Below are 20,740 nucleotides of genomic sequence, written 5' to 3'. Positions count from 1 at the left end.
GCCGTTGACTCTGGTCTATGGCCCCGGGGCCCCCAGGTGAAATGTATAGCTTCCAACCCTTTTCCCGAATATAACGTTGCTGTGCGTCAATGAGAGTTTGGACTCGTGTGCTTCAAGTTCACTATTCAATGTGTTCAATGTTCCCTTTGTCTTTTTTTTTAATTGTCATAGCAACCCTGCCTCTCCCGATGTGACAGATGATTTCAAAAGGTGTCGAGCATTCCGAAATTTCGAAGGCCCAGCTCTCATGCATCATTCTACAAATCAATGTTTTTCCATGGATTGAATCATATACCGCATATGATTATTATCCGGTTGAACCTGCTGATTTTTTCATGTCAATAAATATAGCGATTTGAGGTCTAGTAGCGCTAGTGCGCGCAGCAAAAAAGCTATTATAGGTGACGTTAGGTCACGGTACCGGCGCTTTCTTGACTGGGAACTGGTCAGTGCTGGACGCGACACTCTCTCAGGAAGCGCGTTCCGGCTTCTGTTCTCTTTCTTTCGTCGTGACAGACGCCTTCTCTTTCCGTTCTGGCCGCTGAGGACGAAAGAGCTTTAACGACCTACTAATACGGACATGGCGACGCCTTCAAAGTCGACTGGCAGCTCGAAATCCCTCCATGATTATGTGCGTTCGGCCCCGATGTTCTTGTCGTTGTCCTCATCGTCAAGCTGTAGCAACTGGGAGACTCGCTGGGCAAGGGTGCCTTTGGTCAAGTCTACCGTATGTGTTGATTCTTCGACATCGAGATCCGGCTCATTCGTCGCAAAGGTGCACTCAACTGGGCCACTGGAGAAACCGTTGCTGTCAAGGAGATACAATTGAGCAATATACCAAAGAGTGAGCTGGGAGAAATCATGGTGCGTTCATTGTCTATTCCATCCATCCCTTCCCTTGACCTTTTGCCTTTGTACATAGTCCGAAATCGACCTTTTGAAGAACCTCAACGTGTGTGCAACATCCCCGCTACTGCTATACCCTGACTGTCCTCCAGCATGCGAATATCGTCAAGTACAAGGGTTTCGTAAAGACACGGGAGTATCTGTACATCATTCTTGAGTGCGCATTTCGATCTGCCCTTCCGATGCTCCTCTCATCAGTGGCATAGGTTCTGCGAGAACGGTTCACTGCACAATATTTCCAAGCGATTCGGAAAGTTTCCTGAGAACCTGGTATCCGTGTACATCTCCCAAGTACTGGAAGGCCTTGTCTATCTTCATGACCAGGGCGTCATACACAGAGACATAAAGGGCGCCAATATCCTCACGAACAAAGATGGGACTGTGAAACTTGCGGACTTTGGAGTGGCGAGTACGACTGCCAACGGTGCCTTGGATGATGCCGTCGTGGGGAGTCCTTACTGGAGTGCGTGTCATTTTCATCCTTGCGGGACTTACATTGACTTGAACAGTGGCGCCGGAGGTAATTGAACAGTCTGGTGCAACAACAGCGTCGGATATATGGTCTGTTGGCTGCCTCGTTATCGAACTCTTGGAAGGGAACCCGCCCTATTATACGCTTGAGCCAATGCCTGCATTGTTTCGCATCGTCCAGGATGATTGCCCTCCGATACCAGAGGGCGCGTCTCCCATTGTCAAAGACTTCCTATATCACTGCTTCCAGAAGGACTGCAACTTGCGAATATCGGCCAAGAAGCTTCTCAAGCATCCGTGGATGGTCTCAACGCGTAAACAAATGTCAAACGGAGAGGCGGCGACGAGAGCGGCAGATCGAAGACCGTTGAGCAACTACAACTATGATGAAGCAGTACTCAAGGTGCAAGAATGGAACGAGGCTTTGAAATGTCCGCCTTCACACTTCTCTCAACTGCTCATGGCTAACTAGCGGTTCTTTTAATGCAGCGCCCTCACGACCATCCAAGCACCCTCACCGAGGACCACGATCACGGCCACCTTCGCCCAGTCGCTCCCCTACCGACAATTTATTCAAGCCATCTTTACCCACGTCTACGTCTGCTGGCTCGGGCCCGTCAACGTCAGCCCCATCGGCATGGAAACTGGGATCTGCTCCCAAAACCAATGGAATAGGCTTAGTGGAAAAGATTCAACCTTTGGCGTTTATCCTGCAGCCACCAGAAGTACAGACTGACAACTGGGATGATGATTTCTTGGAAGGGATATCTTTCACCAAGTTGCAGGGTTCGTCACAGCATGTCCTCTGTCGTTTCCATATTAATAATTATCGCTTAGCCCTGGAGCGGACCCCGCCTGACGATGATAAAACTGAGACGGATGACAACGCGCAGACTATCCGGCCAAATCGAAGTCCTGGTACCAGTGCTATACCCTTGGCAAAGGCGCCCTCACCGGAAATGAAGCCCATAGTGGAAGACTATTCTGACCTGGCGGATGAGAATGAATTGGAGAATAAGGTCGCCAATTTCAAGGTGAACCCTCTATTGCTCCCGGATACCCTTTTGATGCTAACAAACGGCTTCTATGTCACAGATGAAGAACTCTGTCCGCAAAGGTCTCTTTCACCCAGACGACATCAAGGCCTTTGCGTTATCTAATTCCGTCCCTGCGCCACCAAAGTCCGCGCCAGAGTTAGCAAGGAGGACCTCACGTCCTTCTCTCAGTCCCATCAGGTTTCCATCTGCTCCCCTTCCGGGACCGCCTTCTGGCACTATGCGAAGCTCTCATTCACGGTCGTCGTCATTTGTTGGGACAATTGGGAGCAGTGGGGGGTCGTTTGGTCGCGCGGAGGCAAAGCGGGCTCAGAGTACGCCAGAGTTTGATAAGTATGCGGAGGGGGATGATGAAGATTATGAAGATGTCTTTGGGAAGCCAAATGGAAACAGTAAGTGAATTCATAGGTCACCACGAGTGCTTGAACTGATGGGTTGAGCAACAGCGCTGGAGCAACCCATGCAGGCATTACAACTTAATACAAGGCTATCGAATAAGTCATGGGTTCGTGCTTTATCGCGTGGCGTTGACCATTACCACTCATTTGTTGTTATTTAGTTAGGGGATGAGAACTCAGATGAAGAGGATCCATTCTCTGAGATTGATGAAGGTTTTGCGGAGGATGACCTGGAAGCAAACCTGCAGAGAGACAAATATGCTCGACTGTGCACCCAAGTCAATCAGCTTATCGATGAACTCACGCCTTCTGCGCCTGACTTCCAATTGCGGGACGCATGCGATCAGCTGGTTTGTTACGACAACTCCTTTGATACTACTGTTGTACTGACAATTGTATCAATACAGCTCGGAATAATGGCCGATACTCCGGAGATGCAAGTCCAGCTGGTGTCATCACATGGAATGCTTGCTATTTTGGAGGTTCTGGAGGGCAAGTGCTCAAGAGACGTTAACATGAAGTTGTTGCAAATTGTTAATCTGGTGGGTTAGGCATCTACATCAGCTGCTCGCAAGATGTTTACCGTATTGGTAGCTTGTTACTGCGGATTTGGGCTTCCTCGAGAGTTTCTGTTTAATAGGGTGAGTGGATTGGCTGGTTTTGGTGTTCCGTTCGTTCAAGTTATTCTAGTGGGATACCAGTCATGATGGGTACGCAACATATCAATTGTTTTCGCTGAAAAACTCATACCTGGCAGGTTTTACTTCCAAAAGGTACCCGTCTGAATGCCGGTTGGAGGCCTCTAATTTCATCCGACTTCTTTGTCACACGTCCGTTCTGACCCTTCAGATGTTCATCTCGTAGGTCGGAGACGCCGAAATTGTCGATTTTTGCTTATACCCTTATTTAGGTGCCGAGGTCTAAAGGTGCTCGTCGACCTACTTGACGAAGACTATGCGGAACAGACCGAACTGGTCGTCCACGCTCTTAATGGAATCGGAAGTGTGTTTGAGCTTCAGAGTCCCACAACGAAGAACGATTTCTGTCGAATGTTCATTCGAGAAGGACTTCTCGACCCTCTTTCATCGGCACTCCTCAACGTAATGGCTAACCGAGGAACGCCGTCAACGGATATGAAGATGAAGATTATACAAATTTTATTGGTATTTTCACAGGTTTCGCAGTCGGACATTCACGTTCGCAATGCGTTGGGTACGAGGAAGGTCATACGCCGTGAGTTCTGATGTCTTGAAAAGATGGACTCTGCCAAACGCTTTGCCCGACAGGACTTTTACGTGCATGCGAGCTGTTGGAGCCAGAATGTCTCGTGTTGATGTTGAAAGCTGTGAAACATCTCTCGATGAACTCGACACTCCTGGACGTATTACAGAATGCCAACGCTATTGAGATCCTCGTTCGCATTTTGGATGAACAATCGTCAGGTCCTCACAGTACAGTATGTGTCTTCGTTACAACTATGATATCATTTACTTACCTTCAACGCAGGAAATGTCCAATCATATCTTTCAGACATGCTTTAACCTTTGCCGCCTCAACAAATCGCGTCAAGAGGAAGCGGCACAAGCTGGAATTATCCCTTGCCTCAAACGAGTCATAGAGACGAGTTCGCCGTTGAAGCAGTTTGCTTTGCCCATTCTGTGTGATCTGGCTAGCGCAGGGAAGAGTTGTCGGACATACTTGTGGCAGCAAGATGGTCCTAGGATGTACTTGAAGCTACTCGAAGATCCTTATTTCCAGGTTAGCGCCTTGGAATCTATCTTGTCTTGGTAGGGCGTACATATGTTCGAAGGCTTATCGGGCTGACTTTACACCCGCAACAGGTTACAAGATGAAACTGCACGAGTCGAAGACGAGCTCATGAAACCGGACTCTATAAGCTCCTTACTCCAATGCTTTGTTTCGGCCAAGGCAAATTCGTTCGAGAATCTCCTTGATCCCTTCTTGAAGATGACACGTCTCTCTACGCCTATCACCATCGCCATGACCAAGTCATCAGCCTTCTTCAAGCGGATCATCGACCGGCTAGCACACAACACGAAAGCTGTCGTGCGGCTGAACCTCCTCCGTATTTTGCGAACAGTCTGTGAGGTACACCCCAATCGTGCGGTTCTCGTCGAAAGGTATGGGCTCCTGGGTATCGTGGAGAACCTGAGCCAAAGCGGCGGAGATGGTGCGGTGCTCGTTCGAGAATTGGCGAGGGAGATCGTACCTGTTCTGAAGCCCGGGCTAAAGCCCGTGGCGAGAGGCACTGGGTCCGAGTCTCCGAGGACAGTCGCTCCGAAGAAGACGAGAAGGACGGCGTCTGAGACTTCGGCGACTGTGTATGGGCAGGAGAGTACTGCGAGATTTGGTGTGCCGCGTCCGAGTACGAAGAAGTCGACTCGAGATCGGATGAGGTTGAATGAGATCCCGTGGCAGACAGACAGCGGCTCTGGGAGTCAGCTTTGATTTGTATAACACTCCTTTTTCTCTCTCTCTCTATCCCTCTGCTATATCGTCGCATAGTTTTCGTTCTTTATTTGGGTATCTGCATCGTATAAGTACTTGACCTCTCATTAGCATTTTTACTGAACACTCTCATTGCATATGGTATAGATATCATTATCAGATAGTCTAATACTGTGGAAGATGTAAGTTATGGATGAGACGGAAAAGAGTGGTGTGCTTACCAGCTAGCTTCCTTTTTTGCGTCCGAAGACGACAACTAGCAGAAAAAGGTTAATTGCGAGCGCAACGAACCATGCTGAAGTCACAACGATTAAATGCACTGATCAGTAAGAGTTGTAAAGCAGTATAACCGAGAGCCTTACCGTTGAGCTTCCAATCCAAATGCTCTGAAGGAACGGAACCAAGCTCCCGAAGCGGTCTTCACTTCCTCATAATGAGGATTGATTCTGCGAGACCATAGTCAATAGACCAGAGTGTCTGGAAGGCGAATGACGAATTCGGCCGTACCGTACACCGTACCGACAAGGCCGTCTAGCAAGATTGGGTACGGTGGACATCCCAAGGCTGCAGCATGCTTCACGTGCAGATGACTCAGAGCAATTGCGTTGGTATACTACTAGTATACCAACGTCATCTTCTTACCCTCGTATCCCTTCTCTTTTCGCGGACATCGAAGAAGGTGACATACTCTCTCTGGCTTAGATTCCAAGTTGTCGATAATATGTTTGTTGTATATAAAGTTAGTCTAATACTGTGGAAGATGTAAGTTACGGGTGAGACGGAAAAGGGTGGTGTGCTTACCAGCTAGTTTCCTTTACTGTCGGACGGTACGAATGAATGGTATCTGGAATCCTGATACCAATGCCCTAGCACGGTCCTGCGCTCCAACTCCCTGAGCGTTGGTGATGAAGTGGATGTGCATTCCGTATTGCCTTGGGTAGGCTTCCTGGTTCACTTCAATTTGAGGGAAGAAGCCCATAGCTTCAGGCGGCAGACCCATGGACACGACGCCAGATACAGAGCTGGGTTTGTTTAGATTGGACCCGGCGATGGGGAGGGCAAGGCCGTCGAACTCTCGAAGACGAGGGAGAACGAACTCCACGAGGGTGCCGATGAAGTCGTACATGTTTTGGCCCTTCATTGTGACCTTGGCGCCGATGGGAATCCCGGGCCTTAGCCAGCCACCGACTTGTTTCTTTCCCTTGACGATTTGCACGCCTTCCATGGTATGTTTTCCTCCACCACCGTTTTCCGTCTCTCCTGATAGTGCCCGGAGAGCCATGACCACACCCAGAACCTCGCTCTTGCTCATCACCGCCTGTTTTACCATAGTGTGTATCTGGATCTTCTCCAGCTTCGTGACGTTTTCAGGCGACGAGGGGGGCGGGGGCTGTCGTCCTAGATGAGACCCGCCGACTGGGGGATTTTTCCGGTATTTGGAGTAAGGATCCTCTGGGTCGAATTTGAGTCTGATTTGCCGGGGAGGTGGGCGAGGACCGCGTTCGTGGACGTAGGTCATGTACATGACGTCGTCTTGGAGGGTGTTGTAGTAGTGGTCTTCGAACCGGCATGGGGAGAATTGGCGGGTTATGATGGTCGTAGGTGGGATGGGTAGTCGCGTTCGTTTGTCTCGAGGGAGATTCTTTTTTGGGGTGGGGACGAGGCCGAAACGCGCTAGGGAGGTTGCTTTGGTGTATTTTGTGACGGCCTCTATGGCGGGTTTGGCGGTCGTGGTGGCCATCTGGATTTTGGTGAGTGAAAGGATGTCGTACAGAAATAATGCGTACCCTTAAAACTTTGGTTTTTGGACGAAGCCCAAGGATGACGGCAATAGAAATAGAATATTTTTAAGGCCTCTTTGGGCCGACAGACCGGGATTTCATGCCGAGATGCCGGCACATCCGGTATACGAGGAAATCTCAAAACCGCTCTCGCTCATTTGTGTACCTTTGGCAAAGAAATCCTCACGGCTCACTAACTACAACTGCCGGTAAGCTGCGACGCGTTCAGTCTACTACATATCGTCATTGACATACATTCCTCTTTTATCCAGAGTTTCGCTTCATTGCACATGAACTTGACGCGCCTTTGTTGAACCATCATTGCATCGCCCCTGCATGCCATACCGACATCTATTCCTCCCATGATACCTCCGAGGCTCAGTCGGGGAACTCCAGAGACGCCTCGACGTAGGAAAATGCCCTCATCAACCCATATTCAAGGTGTGAAGAGTGGGCAGCCTCGTTGTCTCGAGGTGGACCATCTACGGCTCAACCTCGTCCAAAAACTTGACTTGAAGTATACTCCCGATAACTGGCAGCTTCACCTGATCCAACGGATAATTCAAGGCTAGGTGTTAGATTGCACCCCCACTTTTTCACACTCTATCAAGTTGGAATGAACATATTAACAAATTTATGAGGTCAAAAAGGCCGCATCCTTGCTGTCTCTTCGTACAAAAAGGAAAGAATCGGGGACCCGGCAACTTCCGCTACTGGACTTATAAAGCAGGCTTTCACTCCCGTTCGCTGAGACATCTCCTCTGGCTTCTTTCGTTACTCATATGTCGACCAAAAGCTTCCCAATACTGTACAAATCTCAGAAGCGGATGGTCATCTTACTTCAAGCTGGAATCCAACCCAACAAAGGTATACCATCCCTCGGGTTTTACAAGTGGTTCAATACAGGCAATTTTTCCGTTGCAATCTGGTCTCCAGAGGATGAGGACATGCTTTTGACACAGCTCTGGGAGGATTGGGTTTGTGGAGGCCATCATGTAGGCTTTCATCGCTACAAACACCGCTCACAGTTTGGCACACCGGATCTTTGGTCTCGGAAGGCTATTGGTACGACAATGTGGCCTTACAATGATATTGTTCATGAGGGTACTTGAGTCTGATTCGTCTGTCTCATCTTGATTCTTATCTTGTATAAAGGCACTCGTATCACACACCGAGGCCGTCCGTACCGTGGCACGACGTGGCATATCATATATTCAGATCATCAAAACTTTGTGGAAGAACTCTCTCGTACCATCACCACCAATGACCCTCCTAGTCCTGGCCCTTACATCCCCCTTGAACTGACTGACAAGGACATACATGAAGCAGACCGTCGTTGGATTCATGGCGTGCCGATCTTTGGTACATGGCATCTAGCTTCAGATTTCCATATTCATGACACTTGTGAAAACAGGAAAATCGTGGTCTGGCAAGCGTGGTTTGAGCACGGACTGGTCCGGGGACACTATCGGTTTTTTCTCCATACCTTCAGGAAGGGGACGCTCAAATGGTGACTCGCCACTCGATTCGGAGAGTGTCATCAATTTCCCACAGTATGTTGCAATGTATCGGTCTCGAAACCCGCAATCATGATATTTCAGCGATGTCACTTGTTCAAAGAGGGATGTCAGTATGCCTCAACATTTGCGGTAGGCTCCCCCATTTTCTCCAGCTATACACTCTGATGCTTGTCAGGGATGTGATAAAGCAGGGAGCACGACAATGGTATTTGTTTACCCCTAAATTTAATGACCGAATGGAATCGAACACTCTCGTAGGGACGACCCGGATCAACACTCACCATACTATTTTGAAGAGTCGCTGACCCTTTAGCCAACGATGGTCGATTTTCTCGTCCCAGACTTGGTAAAGGTTCTCATCCATGTGCAGCCGTCAACAATTCCTGGCTCGTGGATTGTGCAGGAGCATGAGACAGGAAAATGGGGCCTTGTTTCTAGTAAGTATTGACTGAGATAATTTGCGGTTTTAATCAGTAATTTGGATAATTAGTGAATGCGGTTCGACGTGTTGGGCTGACTCATCCTGCAGATGAATTGTAGTTTTCCTCGGTGTGGAGTTTGATTTTGGACAAAGGCAAGGATGCCGGCGGTGGGAAGGAAGGAGCCGTCGACTTCCGAAACAAATAGATGCAAGTTGCTACACTGCCACATATCGCAACTACTTGTATTATGCCCTCGCATTACTTTATATACAACAAACATATAATCAACAACTTGGAATCTAAGCCGGAGAGAGTATGTCACTTTCTTCAATGTCCGCGAAAAGAGAAGGGATACGAGGGTAAGAAGATGAGAATGTGCGGGAAATGCCAGTACATACGATATTGTGTGCGTTGCGTCTCACTGGCAATTTGGACGCGTATTTACTTACCCTTGGTAGAGCGAGGCATGTCAGAAATCCGATTGGCGTCGACACAGAGAGTATTGTCGCGAAAAGCTGCGCTTCATTGATGGGAGCGCCTGGGTTGAGGTATGTGCGAAATCCACTCTGAGTATTTCTCAGACAACGAAAGACATACAGGAACGTCGATGGATATTTGAATGGGCGACTTTGGAAGCCCTTCGCATACACACCACCGACGACCTCCTTCATAGTTTTCTGCAGCTCGATGTGATGTACGGCGACTTGACCAGGCTTGGTGGACGTCCGGAACAGACTATTTTCTTATCCAAGGCATCCGTTACTCCGTTTTCTGAAGCGCCGTGGCTTACGAATATGGAAGTTGATTTTAAGGAGGCTCAGGAAATTAGGGATAACGGAGGAACGGGACGAGCTTTTGCGTTTGTCTGTTTTCGGTGGGAGCGCGATGGGCGTATGATGGCGTTTCCTTTGAGAATTGACTTGACTGCGTTGCCGACGCCTGGGTATCAGCATATCTGTGCTTGGAAGCCTATTCTTTATGGTGTTGTCCGCGAACAGATTTCGATGGATGAACTGGCCCAGGATATACTGCAAGCGGGAAGTACTACATCTTCGATGAATCTGAATGACATGGATTTTGAAGATATTATCGACGACATGGGGATGCTTTCGATGGTAAGTAGATGTGCTTGCTCTGTGTTTCGTTTCTGACAAGTTTTGTAGGATGCGTAGATACAATGGACTAAGCCTGCTTATTCTATGGTAGGAACGCGGCCTTTTGAAAATATCCTTGATTGATTCGTATATGGACCAGCACTACGTAGCCAAACTGGCATTCACACCTCTAACACATTGGAAGGCTGGCCATATCAAAACAATATGTACTATATTTTCTTGGATGGATTCGGATGATATGAATTTTGAAGATATTATCAATGATATGGAGATGTTCTCGATGGTAAGCAGATATGCTTGCTCTGTCTTGTGTTTCTGACAAGTCCTGTAGAATGCGTAGATACGATGGACTATATTTACTTCGCGGTAAGAATGCATCCTTTCGAAAAATACCCTCGATTAATTCTGATATGTTGCTAGTACGGTAGCCAAACTTGCATCCTCACTCAGTCTAACACACTGAAAAACTTGTCATATCAAAACAATGCACTATATTTTCTTGCGATATTATCAACGCTTCGACGACCATGGAACAACTTCTCGACATCTGCTATCATAAAGCCAGCGAGTTCAATGATATCCTATAAAGCATGCACGCTGATTTGCAGCGAACTCATGCACCGGTCACGAGGCTGGCATCCGAGGCTTCTCAGCTTCTTGGCTGGTGCGACAGCTCGCCTCTTTTGTCCGCCCACGGCTAGCAGCTAGTCAACGTCATAATAGATTTTTGGAAGGGTACACAGAAGACTGCATCCGGTCATAGGAGGATGCGAGCAACAGTCGATACCACGCACGTATCTGGTTGGATACATGACGTGACTTCTTACCACCATGTCCCATCGCCTTGTACTGCTTCTCTTTGCTGCCTTGCGTGTATCAGCTCTATGGCCTTTACCACAAAGCCTCTCAACGGGATCAACACACCTCCGGCTCTCTCCTTCATTTGATATCGCGCTCTCGGGCATCGACTCTCCACCCGCAGACCTCACTGATGCGATATCGCGTACTAAACAGTATCTGTACAACGATAAGCTCCAGCGCCTGGTGGTAGGACGTGGGGCGAACGACGCGGGTGTCATTGCTAGTGCTGCGAGTCTCGAGAGGCTCACACTTGTCTTCCAAGGAAGGGAAGTGGCGAGTATCTCGAAGGAGGCGGTAGCGGAGCTGGGGACCCGCATGGAGAGTTATACTCTCGCTATCCCTGCTGATGGGTCAGACGCTACCGTCACTGCCAACTCGACACTGGGTTTGTTCAGAGGTCTGACGACGTTTAGCCAACTGTGGTATGACTGGGAAGACAGGGTGTATACTCCCGAAGCACCGGTGGATATTGTCGATGCTCCAGCTTATGTATGACGTAAAATTTTCACGCCTTTGAATCTTCTTTTCAAACATGCATCCCAGCCGTACCGTGGGTTAATGCTTGACACAGCAAGAAATTTGTACGCGGTCCTCATTCTCTGAAAGTCTTTTCTACTGACTCCAATTATCAGCTTCCCTGTCTCCGACCTCAAACGTACGCTAGATGCCATGAGTTGGGTCAAGATGAGCACGTTTCATTGGCACGTAACAGACAGCCAGAGTTTCCCTCTTCAAGTTGCGAAATTCCCTGGCCTGTCCGCCAAAGGCGCCTACTCTTCTTCGATGACTTACTCTACTGCTGATATTGAGGATATCGTCGCGTATGCGGCTTCTGTACGTAATTTCTCGTGCCCCAGTGACGCTAATTGAATCATAGCTACCTAGCGCGGTATCGACGTTTTGGTCGAGGTTGATACTCCAGGGCATTCGGGCATTATTGCAGAAGCGTATCCTGATCACATTGCTTGTTCCGGGGCCACTCCGTGGCAGGACTACGCAGGTGGTGCGTCTTTTAGCTTTCTGAGCTTTCCCAGACCACTGATTGAATGGTGATCAAAGAACCCCCCGCTGGACAGCTCCGCGTCGCGTCTAGTGATACTGTGAATTTCACGGCTTCCCTGGTTTCGGCGATATCGTCCATGTTCCCTAGCAAGTATTTCTCGACTGGGGGGGATGAGATCAATTTCAATTGTTATGACCAGGATGAGGTGACTCAAGCGGATCTGGCGGCGAGAGGGATCACGATTACGCAGGCTTTGGGATTGTTCACTGAGGCCACGCATGGTGTTCTGCGTGCGGCGGGGAAGACGCCGGTTGTGTGGGAGGAGATGTTGCTTGATTATAATATTACGACTCTTGGGAACGACACGGTTGTGATGGTGTGGCTCTCGTCTGAGCATGCAGCAGCTGTTGCGGAAAGAGGGTTCAAGTTCGTTCATGCGGCGTCGGATTACTTTTATCTTGATTGTGGTGCTGGGGAGATGCTCGGGAATACTGTGGATCAGAATAGTTGGTGTGATCCGTTCAAGACGTGGCAAAAGGTATCATTATCTGACCCTATTTATGCTTACCGTGACTTACCCCTCCCTTCAGGCATACTCATTCGACCCCACAGCGAACCTGACGGAGAAGCAAAGCCGGTTAGTGCTGGGCGGCCAGCAGCTCCTTTGGACGGAGCAGTCTTCTCCATCGAATCTGGATCCGATCGTGTGGCCTAGGGCTGCTGCTTCGGCGGAGGTGTTTTGGAGTGGAGGGGGAGGGAATGAGACTGAGGCACTTGCGAGGCTTCATGATGTTGGGTTCCGGTTTAGGCAGAGGGGTGTTGGGGCGATTGTTCTCCAGCCGTTATGGTGTGCTCTGAGGCCTGGTCTTTGTAATGCTTAGGATTCCTTTTTTTGATGCCTAGGACGAGTGTTTGGTTACAGCCGTTTTTACTGCTGGCGTAAGACTTCGTTGTCTATTTTCTATTAGTGCACACTGCGCTTCAATAATCGTAGCGGTAGGAAGACGACGAATAAGATGTTCCTTATGGTCGCTACTATAGTCGACGTCGTTGAGGATGAAAGCCTCTGGGCTGACGGTGGACATGGCGAGAACTTTGGCGTAGAACTCAAAACTCTGGCGTACAAGCACTTCCAAGCAACAGCATCGGGAAGAGTGTCGGTATGTTCGCCAATGAAGAAGCGCGCGTACAGACAAGACTGGAGTTGGCTCTCGCATTCATCGAATACGAAGGCTTCACCTGGTTCTGGTTAGGACCTACTCCATACCTATTTATAGTCCTCAATGTTCCCCCGCGCGGCAGGGAAGGAAACGCCATCTCAAGGGGGAGGTACCGCTGGCGGCCGTTGCTGAGCTATTGAGTATGACCGAGGTTGATGAAAATGACAGATTGAGGTATTTAGTGTATTGAAGAGTACCGGGAAATTGATCAATCTGTCATATGCATCATTTTACCTTTATGTACGTTGAGCTCACTCAATGGTCTTTTTCGCAGACCATGTCAACGGGAGAAAAGTTTACCGATAGCGCCAGGATCCTCTGCGGCGGTATCCGGACGCTGCATTCCTCAGCCATACGACTCGAATATTCAGAATGACGCGACTTTGTGCTGGAGCCTATAGCCACGGCGGTGATTGTAAGTCTGGAAGCAGCGGGCAATTTTGGGCTGTGCCAAAATGTGTTCCTGTTTTCCCCGGAGAGCGTTACCACCTCTTGTACCGGCGGTCCAGGCCTTGATAAGCGACCACCTTCGAGAATCGACCCCACATCGAAGCATTCGGGACTTGTTGGTTAAAATGCACGGCGTTGATCCGTGGTATGTTTTCAGCGCTTAGGCGGTGGTTAGGCCTGTCGAGCCTCGTCTGGAAGCTCGCCGTACCCATCCGACCATCACTTGCATCAGATTTGCAAGGGTGTCTTGAGGTATATAAACGAATATTTACCTGACCATCTGCTCTCCAGCCACCTTTGGTTTATTCGCCTGAACTCACTCTCTGCTCTGCGCTCTTCAGTTATTCTTAATTAACGTTAACGTTAAATTCTCATCGACATCATGTACTACACATACTTGGCTCGCCGAAAGGTTCGTCTCCCGCTTTATGTGAGCGTTTTACGTTTATACTGATGGTCTTTTGTTGTTCCAGTCCCTTGCTATTTGGGTTGGTCTGCAGACGAGCCTTGCTAGTTTCGTATATTATCGGTACCGGACACCTAAAAGGTTCGTTTCCACGTCGGTGCTAGCGTTTCGAGTTACTGATACCGTATTGCAGTCTGACCGACTCTTCCCTTTCATCAAGATTGGAGCAGCTTAAAGCTGTACCCATGACGCACTAATCTGCACGTCGACATCATCGGGATGTTTTAATCCTTACTATCACTTTGACTCCGGGAGATCAATATGACTCGGGAGGTATGACAAGAATGGACTAATTTATTTTATTGTACTTGCAATGGTGTATATACGTATGAATACGTACGTTTAGGATGGCGGATAATTCGAAAGCATAACGAAAGTTTCGAAAACTTGGCATGAAGCTCCCATAATAGGAAGGCGATGTACTGATGGCGCTTCGACGCCTACCACCACTATCTCATGCTCAGCTGCCATTAGTAGCACTTTCGTTATGGCACCCAAACGACGAATAGTCGTTCTAATCTCCGGCTCAGGTACTCTAAATTCTGATGTTGCACTAATATCGTGTCTGAGCTAAAAATCCCAACGCAGGTACAAATCTGCAAGCTCTCATCGACGCTCAGAACACCCCGGCCCTCCCAAACGTGGAAATCTGTCTCGTCTTATCGAACCGAAAAGCGGCATATGGTCTCACCAGAGCAGCACAAGCCAACCCACCCATACGAACGGCATATCTGGCTCTCCAAACCTTCCTCAAGACTAACCCAGGCAAGACACGGACCGACTACGACATCGAAATCGCAAAAATCGTCCTTCAAGAAAAGCCTGACCTCGTTGTGTTAGCAGGGTGGATGCACGTTCTCGGGGAAGGGTTTTTGGACTTGGTGTATACGGACGAGAGGTCGATTCCGGTGATCAACCTCCATCCTGCGCTTCCTGGAGAATTCGACGGCGCCAATGCTATTGAGAGAGCGTATGAGGCGTTTCAAAAGGGAGAGATTGCTCGTTCTGGGGCTATGGTGCATCGGATAGTCAAGCAGGTCGATCGGGGAGAGCCAATTGTCGTCCGGGAGATACCTTTTGAGGAGGGTGAGGCGATAGAGACGTATGAGGAGCGACTGCACAGGGTCGAGTGGGAGATCATCGTGATGGGCGCGAAGATGGTTCTGGATGAAGTAGAAGCAACTTGTGAGTTCAGTCTTTTCGTTGCTTTGATATGTGTACTAATAGTCTGGCAGAACGTTATCAATGTATACAATATTATACAAAATCTGTATGAAACGCCTCGTAGCCGACCGTCTCGGCCATATAGACGAAAGGTCGTACTTGAGCCAAGCAAACCCATGTCCCAGACTCAGACCAAACGTTTACACAGAAATTTATCGTTACGCGCAACACCGCTCTCAATTGATGACCGCGTCCTTTTGTTAACAACATTTCGAGAACGTCTCCGGTCTCAGGACGTTGACGACTACTATGACCCTTCGCTTCTCTGGATAGCGTGCGCGCGCACTTCTGTTTGTTTCATGAATAAATAGTTCTGGTCTGATTATCGTTTCCACTTAGGACTACTACGGACATGGACATCGATCGGATCTATTGAGGGGAATGATTGAAGGAATTGCAGAGCCTAATATGTGTCCGGAGGGTGGAAAGTATAATGTCTTTCGTGTGCTTGTAGGATTTCCGGAGCAGTTTGAAGATGCTCACAGGAATGACGATGATGAAGATGGACATCCTCTCGCCACCTTGAGGATGGATCGGCTAAAGCGTCCGTCGCAATCGACGAACCCCAAGCAGTTCATCGAGACAATGGTGGAATGGTTGAAGAAAGATACTTTGTCTCCGCCTAGTATTTATTAGAGCAAATCATTAAAACGTATTTGAAAATTCGACTCGAAAGTATATCCTTGGCGTGCCGTAAGAATACGAGTAAACTGCTGCGCACTGTCTGTTCACGTTCATCTTGTCTGATCCCACAACTTGCTAAGAATCTTAGCATCGTCTGTGAAGGTGCCAGCGTGGTAAAAAGTGACATCCCCCTAATGCTTCAGCACCTTGGAGGTGAAGGCCGGATTTGGACATGTCATAATCCCGAGCACCTTCCGGCGTTCTCCGTTCCCTGCTTTCCTCTCACCACGTATCTGAGCGCTTGTCGCTGTGCTATTCGCTATGCCTCGCTTCACTCTACTCTAAGGGCTTGCTCGACGACCCCAGTTCCTATGATAACGACAGTTCAAGCAAATAGCGGAAGTAAATCACATTTAAATGGCACCCTTTTCTGCCCGCCCATCGCGACTTATGTCGCGTTCCGTCCAGATAATTCTGGGAAGAGATATAGTCGAGTCGCCGGAACACACAGACTCGGACAACAGCGACAGTGACAGCGATAGCGACGGTGCTCGTTCTGACGGGACAATTGAGGACATCGACTCCTATCCGAGATGGGGACTGGGTCACCCGCTGCAGCGCATGGTTCGCATAGAAAGCAGCGACGACGATGCGAGCTCGTATTACAGGAGTGGTTGGTCGTCGTGTGATTCAGAGTCGGACTCGTCCACTTCGACTAGCTCGTCTGTCGTCTACGATATGTACGTCGTGTGTCGTATTCTTTGCTATTTGAGGGTGTTTATTTTGTAACTGCGCAGCGACTACGAGAGCCTTATCGATGACCTGCTATTGAAGGATCCTGGCCTTTACGAAACCAACAGTCTCGTGCGTGGTATACATGTTACTGCAATATGGCACTGACACCCCTTTAATGCCGCTTCTGTATAGGTCATGGTGGAACCATCTACTCCTACATCCAATGACACCCTTATGATAAAATCGTTGTCGCGAACTTCTCCAGAGCTCTTCCTTCTTCTGGAATTTAATCATCCAGAGTATCGCACGGATCCCTGGAATCCCTTTCCTCACATCCTTTGCGCCGTAGAACGCGACGAGAAAGTGTTCCTATGCTTGCAGCGGTTGTTCCAATTCGACAAACCTCCGTTTCGAAATGTGGCCAACTACCTGGACTTTTTCAGGCAGTCACTAGAGGTGAGTGTTAACAGCCGAGCTTGATGAACCAACATTCACATGGTCGGCAGGGCCTCACGTTTCTTCATGAACATTACATATCTGAACTGTCGTGCTTCAACCCTGCCTCGTTCATGGTAGACATTGGTGCTGGCACCTGTTCTCCTACGGTGGAGCACTTTGACCGCTCCAGATTACCTGTCAAATACTACTATGCCGACCTCTCCTCTGCCGTACAGGATACGGGCCACTTGAAGGCAACCTATATAAAAGATGTCAAGGAATGTGGAGCGATGATCGACCGGCTGCTCTTCAACGTATGTCTCCTGGAAGCGCGTATAATCTTTTCTCACGAATCCTATAGCTACCCAAGGTCGGACCCAAACTCAAATCTTTGGTCAATGCAATGACTTCCGGTGGATTCGGCGCTGATGATGCGAGGAAGCTATTTGAAGCGCTTTGCAAGTCCTTAGAATCATCCGTGTTCGACCTCCCAGTTCCACCGCGTGACTTGAGCACGCCTTTGAATGCGCCCTCGATGACACGTACACGATCGCACCCTATCACGAATAATTACGACGCTAGCACGGTAACGCTGGTTCCGCCACCCCAGATCACTAGATCTCAGTCAAACCCTAAGCCATTTTGATCTCTTCTTTCTTCTTTGGATATGTATCACGCACATTCCTACCCTATATTTCTATAGCGCGTTATTCTCTAGATCTACTGTTTGATTATTCTTATACCTGTGACGAGGACGAGGATTGGGCGCCAAAACGCGTACTCTGTTTGTGCGTAATATGATTTGCTTTTTACATCGAAACGTACTTCTTACGCAGGATCTGGAGCCACTAACATGAAGGTTCCTGCTATGGGGTTTCTAAGTCCAACTGCTTCACCAAATTCACTGATGTTGAAGGATGTGACAGGTGTATTAGCATCAACGAGAACCTGGTCGTTGAAATCTTGCGGCTGTTCGAACACCAGAAAAATATACCTTCAAGCGATGAGTATTCAGTCTCAGCAAATCCACTCTACATACCTATGAGCGTCCGAACCTGCGGGAGGCGTCGGCTGAAGCCAATTTGAAACCGCGGCCGTCGTATTCGTCAGGGGAGTGGGGCCTGCGATGGAGTGCTTCGACACGAAGTTCCCCCCGAGGAAGTGCCGAACTTGAGCAATGTTGGGATCCTGGGGAGTAGGAGCATCTGGGTCGACTGTCGCGATGACGAAGGGCCCGTTTCCGACATTACGCCCGACGAGGGCGAACGAGGGAGGACCGACGGTCGCTGCAAGGTATTTATTATCAAACGGTAGAAGAGGTATTCAGCCGGACACCGGTGACAAACCATTGCGGGGAAGCTGTACACCTGCCCTGAGGACGATCGCAGGACCTGTTGCTTGAGGCAGGGAGACTTCAAGAAGGAATGACGGATTGAATGGAAGGGCTATGTCTTGTGGGATCTGTGTAGCGTAAGGACGAGAATGTAGCATTTCAAGGGAGGGGAGAAATACCCACGTCGGCGGCATCGAACGCTTCTTTTACCCTTCCTAAGCTAGTATCTTGCGAGACTGCGATTTGAGTGAGGAGACCGAATAATAAAGCAATTGCGAAAAGCATGTTCAAAGGGTAGGAAATCGAGAACGAGCCGCTCCGCTTTAATAAGCAAGTGAAGCCATTGCGATCTCCGCTTCACATTTCTATGTAGAAGTGATGAGTAACCTACATGGGGACGATGATGAGCGAATGCTCACACTCTGCACTAATATAAGTAAGCCGGTGTGGGAAATGATCTTTTTTAAGATGTCCTGGTGCTGCGGTCCTCGTTTTCGGAGCCCGAGTATAGCTAAGTATTGAACATAGCGAAGGGCATGGTGTGGTTTAGGCGTCGGAAAAGATCAGTCCGCCAAGGAGGAGTTCAACATAGATTCCTCGTCTAGTTAACATGCGCAGTCCATGGACAACCGTGTCTTCACATTCGAGAGCCTTCTTCTTGCTTCCCGTGCTCAACCGCTTGTCAAGAGCCGGATCCCATATATCCACTCAGCACATGTAGTCGTCGTGGGACGCGGATGCCCGAATACATTTTTCTCCCGCACGGCGTGTACAGGCCAGGAATAGAGCTTTCCAAAGTCTCTCGGCACAAACGATGTCGGTGGATTCAGCGCGAGGAACAAACATTTGTCGTCGGAGATGTCATACTTCTTGGCGCCTTCTGTGGTACCGTCCCGTGTCGTAATTCTCGGAGATCGCATGGCGTACGTCTTCATTTCCAGGGAATCGTTTATCTCGTTTATTAGTTCAGCAATGGTAATGAAGAGGTGGGTCACTTTCCCAGAAACAGCATGGATGGAGTAACTGCAATGTATATAATCTCTTTTCCACATGGACGAGCTCACGCTCTAGAGCACTACAGGATCAGATTCCACCAAAAAGAATGTCCCAGCGATTGGGTCTCCGAGGCCCACGGCTTCACCGAACGCGCTGATATTCCAAGACCAGTATGGTGAAGTGGAGTTAACGAGCGTCTGGTCGTTGAAACCTTTAGGTTGCTTGAATACCAGGAAAATGTACCTTCGAAAGATAAGTAATGTAGTCTTTTCGAGTATGCGAAGAATATTACCGGTGTATGCCAGTGCCAACAGGAGGGGAAGGCTGAAGCCATTCCGAAACGGCGGCTGTCTTGTTAGATAAGACAGTACAAGTATCAGAGATATGTTCTGCCACGAAGTTCCCTCCCAGGAAATGGCGAATTTCGCTTCGCGATTGGACGGCGTCCGGATCGACTGCTGCTACAACAAATGGGCCTCTGTTGATATTCTGGCCAACGAGGGTGAATGAGGGTGGCCCGACGGTCGCTGAAGGGCGAGTAGAATCAGCGAAGCAATATCGAACGACCGAAGATTAATGGCACCGTTGCGGGGGAGCTCAACACCTGCCTTCAAGACGATTGAAGAGTTCGTTGCTTGAGGGAGCGAAACTTCGAGAAGGAAGGACGGATCGAACTTGAGATAGATGTCTTCCGGAATCTATGAAGTAAAAAGGATCAAAAAGTGGGTTATTTTCGGGAAGCCTGTCAACACTCACATCGGCATTGATAAAGGCTTGCGAAACTTCGGTAAGGTTGGTGTCTTGAGAGATTACCACTTGGGTGAAAAGATTGGAGTAAAGCAGCAGAGCCAAAGTGAGGAGCATGGTCGGAGATGGGAGTATTGGTCGAAAGGCGTTGCTTTCATAGCGCCTGTCCAGTGATTAGGACTATTATGGTTAGCTAGGCGACTGGCAATTAAACGGCTCCAAAATCGAAGGCGCTTCTCTCTAAGGTCAGGTGCAGATCCTACTCTATGCAAAAAAATCATCGTTACTATGGGTGGAGCATATTCTTTTTCATCGGTCGATGTAGCATGAACTTCTCAAGACATGTAAGGGCCACGACACTCGGTACGGCTGGATTCGAGAGAGAAAAGGGTGACGTCGATTAGTATGAGAAGCGAAGCGACCAGAACCGAAGGTCACCTGATTTTTCGTCTCCGAGTCGCTTACTGGTACGTTAGAATTAGCTCGAAAACCAGCCAGTCGTCAAC

The 20,740-nt window shown here is 48.9% G+C and overlaps 10 protein-coding genes across 10 annotated transcripts; 7 read left to right on the top strand and 3 right to left on the bottom strand.

The window, feature by feature from the left end:
- The first annotated feature begins 430 nt into the window (after positions 1-430).
- EV420DRAFT_1518168 (uncharacterized protein) lies at positions 431-5,586 on the top strand. Its single transcript, XM_060472046.1, has 20 exons — positions 431-631; positions 682-727; positions 776-864; positions 923-952; positions 999-1,063; positions 1,113-1,369; positions 1,416-1,808; positions 1,867-2,163; positions 2,215-2,411; positions 2,473-2,824; positions 2,879-2,937; positions 2,992-3,180; positions 3,238-3,372; positions 3,425-3,471; positions 3,521-3,540; positions 3,588-3,690; positions 3,741-4,063; positions 4,117-4,286; positions 4,337-4,617; positions 4,672-5,586. The coding sequence occupies exons 1-20, from the start codon at positions 581-583 to the stop codon at positions 5,297-5,299; spliced, it is 3,732 nt and encodes a 1,243-aa protein (XP_060335906.1). The 5' UTR covers positions 431-580; the 3' UTR covers positions 5,300-5,586.
- A 275-nt stretch (positions 5,587-5,861) lies between these two features.
- EV420DRAFT_1518165 (60s ribosomal protein l7) lies at positions 5,862-7,123 on the bottom strand. Its single transcript, XM_060472045.1, has 3 exons — positions 7,087-7,123; positions 6,101-7,040; positions 5,862-6,050 (listed from the first exon to the last, which is right to left on the bottom strand). Exon 2 carries the CDS (start codon positions 7,038-7,040, stop codon positions 6,114-6,116), a length of 927 nt encoding a protein of 308 aa, XP_060335905.1. The 5' UTR covers positions 7,087-7,123; the 3' UTR covers positions 5,862-6,050; positions 6,101-6,113.
- A 554-nt stretch (positions 7,124-7,677) lies between these two features.
- Positions 7,678-9,032, top strand: EV420DRAFT_1063395 (uncharacterized protein). Its single transcript, XM_060465589.1, has 6 exons — positions 7,678-8,184; positions 8,236-8,442; positions 8,495-8,633; positions 8,701-8,729; positions 8,776-8,805; positions 8,859-9,032. Exons 1-5 carry the CDS (start codon positions 7,863-7,865, stop codon positions 8,781-8,783), a joined length of 705 nt encoding a protein of 234 aa, XP_060335904.1. The 5' UTR covers positions 7,678-7,862; the 3' UTR covers positions 8,784-8,805; positions 8,859-9,032.
- A 61-nt stretch (positions 9,033-9,093) lies between these two features.
- Positions 9,094-10,280, top strand: EV420DRAFT_1063403 (uncharacterized protein). The gene is made up of 4 exons (XM_060465590.1): positions 9,094-9,428; positions 9,481-9,570; positions 9,622-10,137; positions 10,186-10,280. The coding sequence occupies exons 1-4, from the start codon at positions 9,228-9,230 to the stop codon at positions 10,192-10,194; spliced, it is 816 nt and encodes a 271-aa protein (XP_060335903.1). The 5' UTR covers positions 9,094-9,227; the 3' UTR covers positions 10,195-10,280.
- Positions 10,281-10,895: 615 nt separating this feature from the next.
- EV420DRAFT_1518154 (beta-hexosaminidase) lies at positions 10,896-13,205 on the top strand. The gene is made up of 6 exons (XM_060472043.1): positions 10,896-11,487; positions 11,542-11,579; positions 11,631-11,832; positions 11,884-12,001; positions 12,058-12,539; positions 12,592-13,205. The coding sequence occupies exons 1-6, from the start codon at positions 10,969-10,971 to the stop codon at positions 12,880-12,882; spliced, it is 1,650 nt and encodes a 549-aa protein (XP_060335902.1). The 5' UTR covers positions 10,896-10,968; the 3' UTR covers positions 12,883-13,205.
- A 504-nt stretch (positions 13,206-13,709) lies between these two features.
- On the top strand, positions 13,710-14,507 carry EV420DRAFT_1518148 (uncharacterized protein). The gene is made up of 4 exons (XM_060472042.1): positions 13,710-13,816; positions 14,013-14,083; positions 14,145-14,218; positions 14,271-14,507. Exons 2-4 carry the CDS (start codon positions 14,054-14,056, stop codon positions 14,332-14,334), a joined length of 168 nt encoding a protein of 55 aa, XP_060335901.1. The 5' UTR covers positions 13,710-13,816; positions 14,013-14,053; the 3' UTR covers positions 14,335-14,507.
- A 21-nt stretch (positions 14,508-14,528) lies between these two features.
- Positions 14,529-15,467, top strand: EV420DRAFT_1063258 (formyl transferase). The gene is made up of 3 exons (XM_060465588.1): positions 14,529-14,667; positions 14,726-15,322; positions 15,373-15,467. Coding segments are annotated over exons 1-3 (642 nt in total). The 5' UTR covers positions 14,529-14,624; the 3' UTR covers positions 15,375-15,467.
- Positions 15,468-16,435: 968 nt separating this feature from the next.
- On the top strand, positions 16,436-17,804 carry EV420DRAFT_1638345 (uncharacterized protein; the record flags this gene model as incomplete). The annotated part of the gene is made up of 5 exons (XM_060476819.1): positions 16,436-16,725; positions 16,783-16,849; positions 16,913-17,176; positions 17,227-17,472; positions 17,520-17,804. 5 exons carry the CDS (start codon positions 16,436-16,438, stop codon positions 17,802-17,804), a joined length of 1,152 nt encoding a protein of 383 aa, XP_060335899.1.
- Positions 17,776-19,029, bottom strand: EV420DRAFT_1063168 (PEBP-like protein). The gene is made up of 5 exons (XM_060465586.1): positions 18,911-19,029; positions 18,675-18,856; positions 18,505-18,619; positions 18,198-18,444; positions 17,776-18,152 (listed from the first exon to the last, which is right to left on the bottom strand). Exons 2-5 carry the CDS (start codon positions 18,774-18,776, stop codon positions 17,987-17,989), a joined length of 630 nt encoding a protein of 209 aa, XP_060335898.1. The 5' UTR covers positions 18,777-18,856; positions 18,911-19,029; the 3' UTR covers positions 17,776-17,986.
- A 478-nt stretch (positions 19,030-19,507) lies between these two features.
- On the bottom strand, positions 19,508-20,543 carry EV420DRAFT_1063176 (PEBP-like protein). Its single transcript, XM_060465587.1, has 4 exons — positions 20,244-20,543; positions 20,071-20,185; positions 19,780-20,014; positions 19,508-19,730 (listed from the first exon to the last, which is right to left on the bottom strand). The coding sequence occupies exons 1-4, from the start codon at positions 20,349-20,351 to the stop codon at positions 19,559-19,561; spliced, it is 630 nt and encodes a 209-aa protein (XP_060335897.1). The 5' UTR covers positions 20,352-20,543; the 3' UTR covers positions 19,508-19,558.
- Positions 20,544-20,740: the final 197 nt, after the last annotated feature.

The sequence above is a fragment of the Desarmillaria tabescens genome, assembly GCF_030435595.1.
Source record: "Desarmillaria tabescens strain CCBAS 213 chromosome Unknown EV420scaffold_6, whole genome shotgun sequence".
Taxonomy (NCBI): Eukaryota; Fungi; Basidiomycota; class Agaricomycetes; order Agaricales; family Physalacriaceae; genus Desarmillaria; species Desarmillaria tabescens.
The sequence above is the reverse complement of the archived record's forward strand: the minus strand, read 5'-3'. Positions and strand labels throughout refer to the sequence as shown.

Bases quoted from the DNA above. Each gene is read 5' to 3' on its own strand.
- EV420DRAFT_1518168 (XM_060472046.1), top strand. From the start codon at position 581: ATGGCGACGCCTTCAAAGTCGACTGGCAGCTCGAAATCCCTCCATGAT. The intron at 728-775 runs GTATGTGTTGAT...TTCGTCGCAAAG, and splicing joins TGCCTTTGGTCAAGTCTACC to GTGCACTCAACTGGGCCACT. The intron at 3,472-3,520 runs GTGAGTGGATTG...AAGTTATTCTAG, and splicing joins GAGAGTTTCTGTTTAATAGG to TGGGATACCAGTCATGATGG.
- EV420DRAFT_1518165 (XM_060472045.1), bottom strand. From the start codon at position 7,040: ATGGCCACCACGACCGCCAAACCCGCCATAGAGGCCGTCACAAAATAC.
- EV420DRAFT_1063395 (XM_060465589.1), top strand. From the start codon at position 7,863: ATGTCGACCAAAAGCTTCCCAATACTGTACAAATCTCAGAAGCGGATG. The intron at 8,185-8,235 runs GTACTTGAGTCT...TCTTGTATAAAG, and splicing joins CAATGATATTGTTCATGAGG to GCACTCGTATCACACACCGA. The intron at 8,443-8,494 runs GTACATGGCATC...TTGTGAAAACAG, and splicing joins TCATGGCGTGCCGATCTTTG to GAAAATCGTGGTCTGGCAAG.
- EV420DRAFT_1063403 (XM_060465590.1), top strand. From the start codon at position 9,228: ATGCAAGTTGCTACACTGCCACATATCGCAACTACTTGTATTATGCCC. The intron at 9,429-9,480 runs GTGCGTTGCGTC...TACCCTTGGTAG, and splicing joins GCCAGTACATACGATATTGT to AGCGAGGCATGTCAGAAATC. The intron at 9,571-9,621 runs GTATGTGCGAAA...AAAGACATACAG, and splicing joins ATGGGAGCGCCTGGGTTGAG to GAACGTCGATGGATATTTGA.
- EV420DRAFT_1518154 (XM_060472043.1), top strand. From the start codon at position 10,969: ATGTCCCATCGCCTTGTACTGCTTCTCTTTGCTGCCTTGCGTGTATCA. The intron at 12,002-12,057 runs GTGCGTCTTTTA...TGGTGATCAAAG, and splicing joins GTGGCAGGACTACGCAGGTG to AACCCCCCGCTGGACAGCTC. The intron at 12,540-12,591 runs GTATCATTATCT...CCCTCCCTTCAG, and splicing joins CGTTCAAGACGTGGCAAAAG to GCATACTCATTCGACCCCAC.
- EV420DRAFT_1518148 (XM_060472042.1), top strand. From the start codon at position 14,054: ATGTACTACACATACTTGGCTCGCCGAAAG. The intron at 14,084-14,144 runs GTTCGTCTCCCG...TTGTTGTTCCAG, and splicing joins CATACTTGGCTCGCCGAAAG to TCCCTTGCTATTTGGGTTGG. The intron at 14,219-14,270 runs GTTCGTTTCCAC...ACCGTATTGCAG, and splicing joins CGGTACCGGACACCTAAAAG to TCTGACCGACTCTTCCCTTT.
- EV420DRAFT_1063258 (XM_060465588.1), top strand. From the start codon at position 14,625: ATGGCACCCAAACGACGAATAGTCGTTCTAATCTCCGGCTCAG. The intron at 14,668-14,725 runs GTACTCTAAATT...ATCCCAACGCAG, and splicing joins CGTTCTAATCTCCGGCTCAG to GTACAAATCTGCAAGCTCTC.
- EV420DRAFT_1063168 (XM_060465586.1), bottom strand. From the start codon at position 18,776: ATGCTTTTCGCAATTGCTTTATTATTCGGTCTCCTCACTCAAATCGCA. The intron at 18,445-18,504 runs GTTTGTCACCGG...AATACCTTGCAG, and splicing joins TGTACAGCTTCCCCGCAATG to CGACCGTCGGTCCTCCCTCG. The intron at 18,153-18,197 runs GTATGTAGAGTG...CATCGCTTGAAG, and splicing joins GCAGGTTCGGACGCTCATAG to GTATATTTTTCTGGTGTTCG.
- EV420DRAFT_1063176 (XM_060465587.1), bottom strand. From the start codon at position 20,351: ATGCTCCTCACTTTGGCTCTGCTGCTTTACTCCAATCTTTTCACCCAA. The intron at 20,186-20,243 runs GTGAGTGTTGAC...TTTACTTCATAG, and splicing joins AAGCCTTTATCAATGCCGAT to ATTCCGGAAGACATCTATCT. The intron at 19,731-19,779 runs GTAATATTCTTC...TATCTTTCGAAG, and splicing joins GTTGGCACTGGCATACACCG to GTACATTTTCCTGGTATTCA.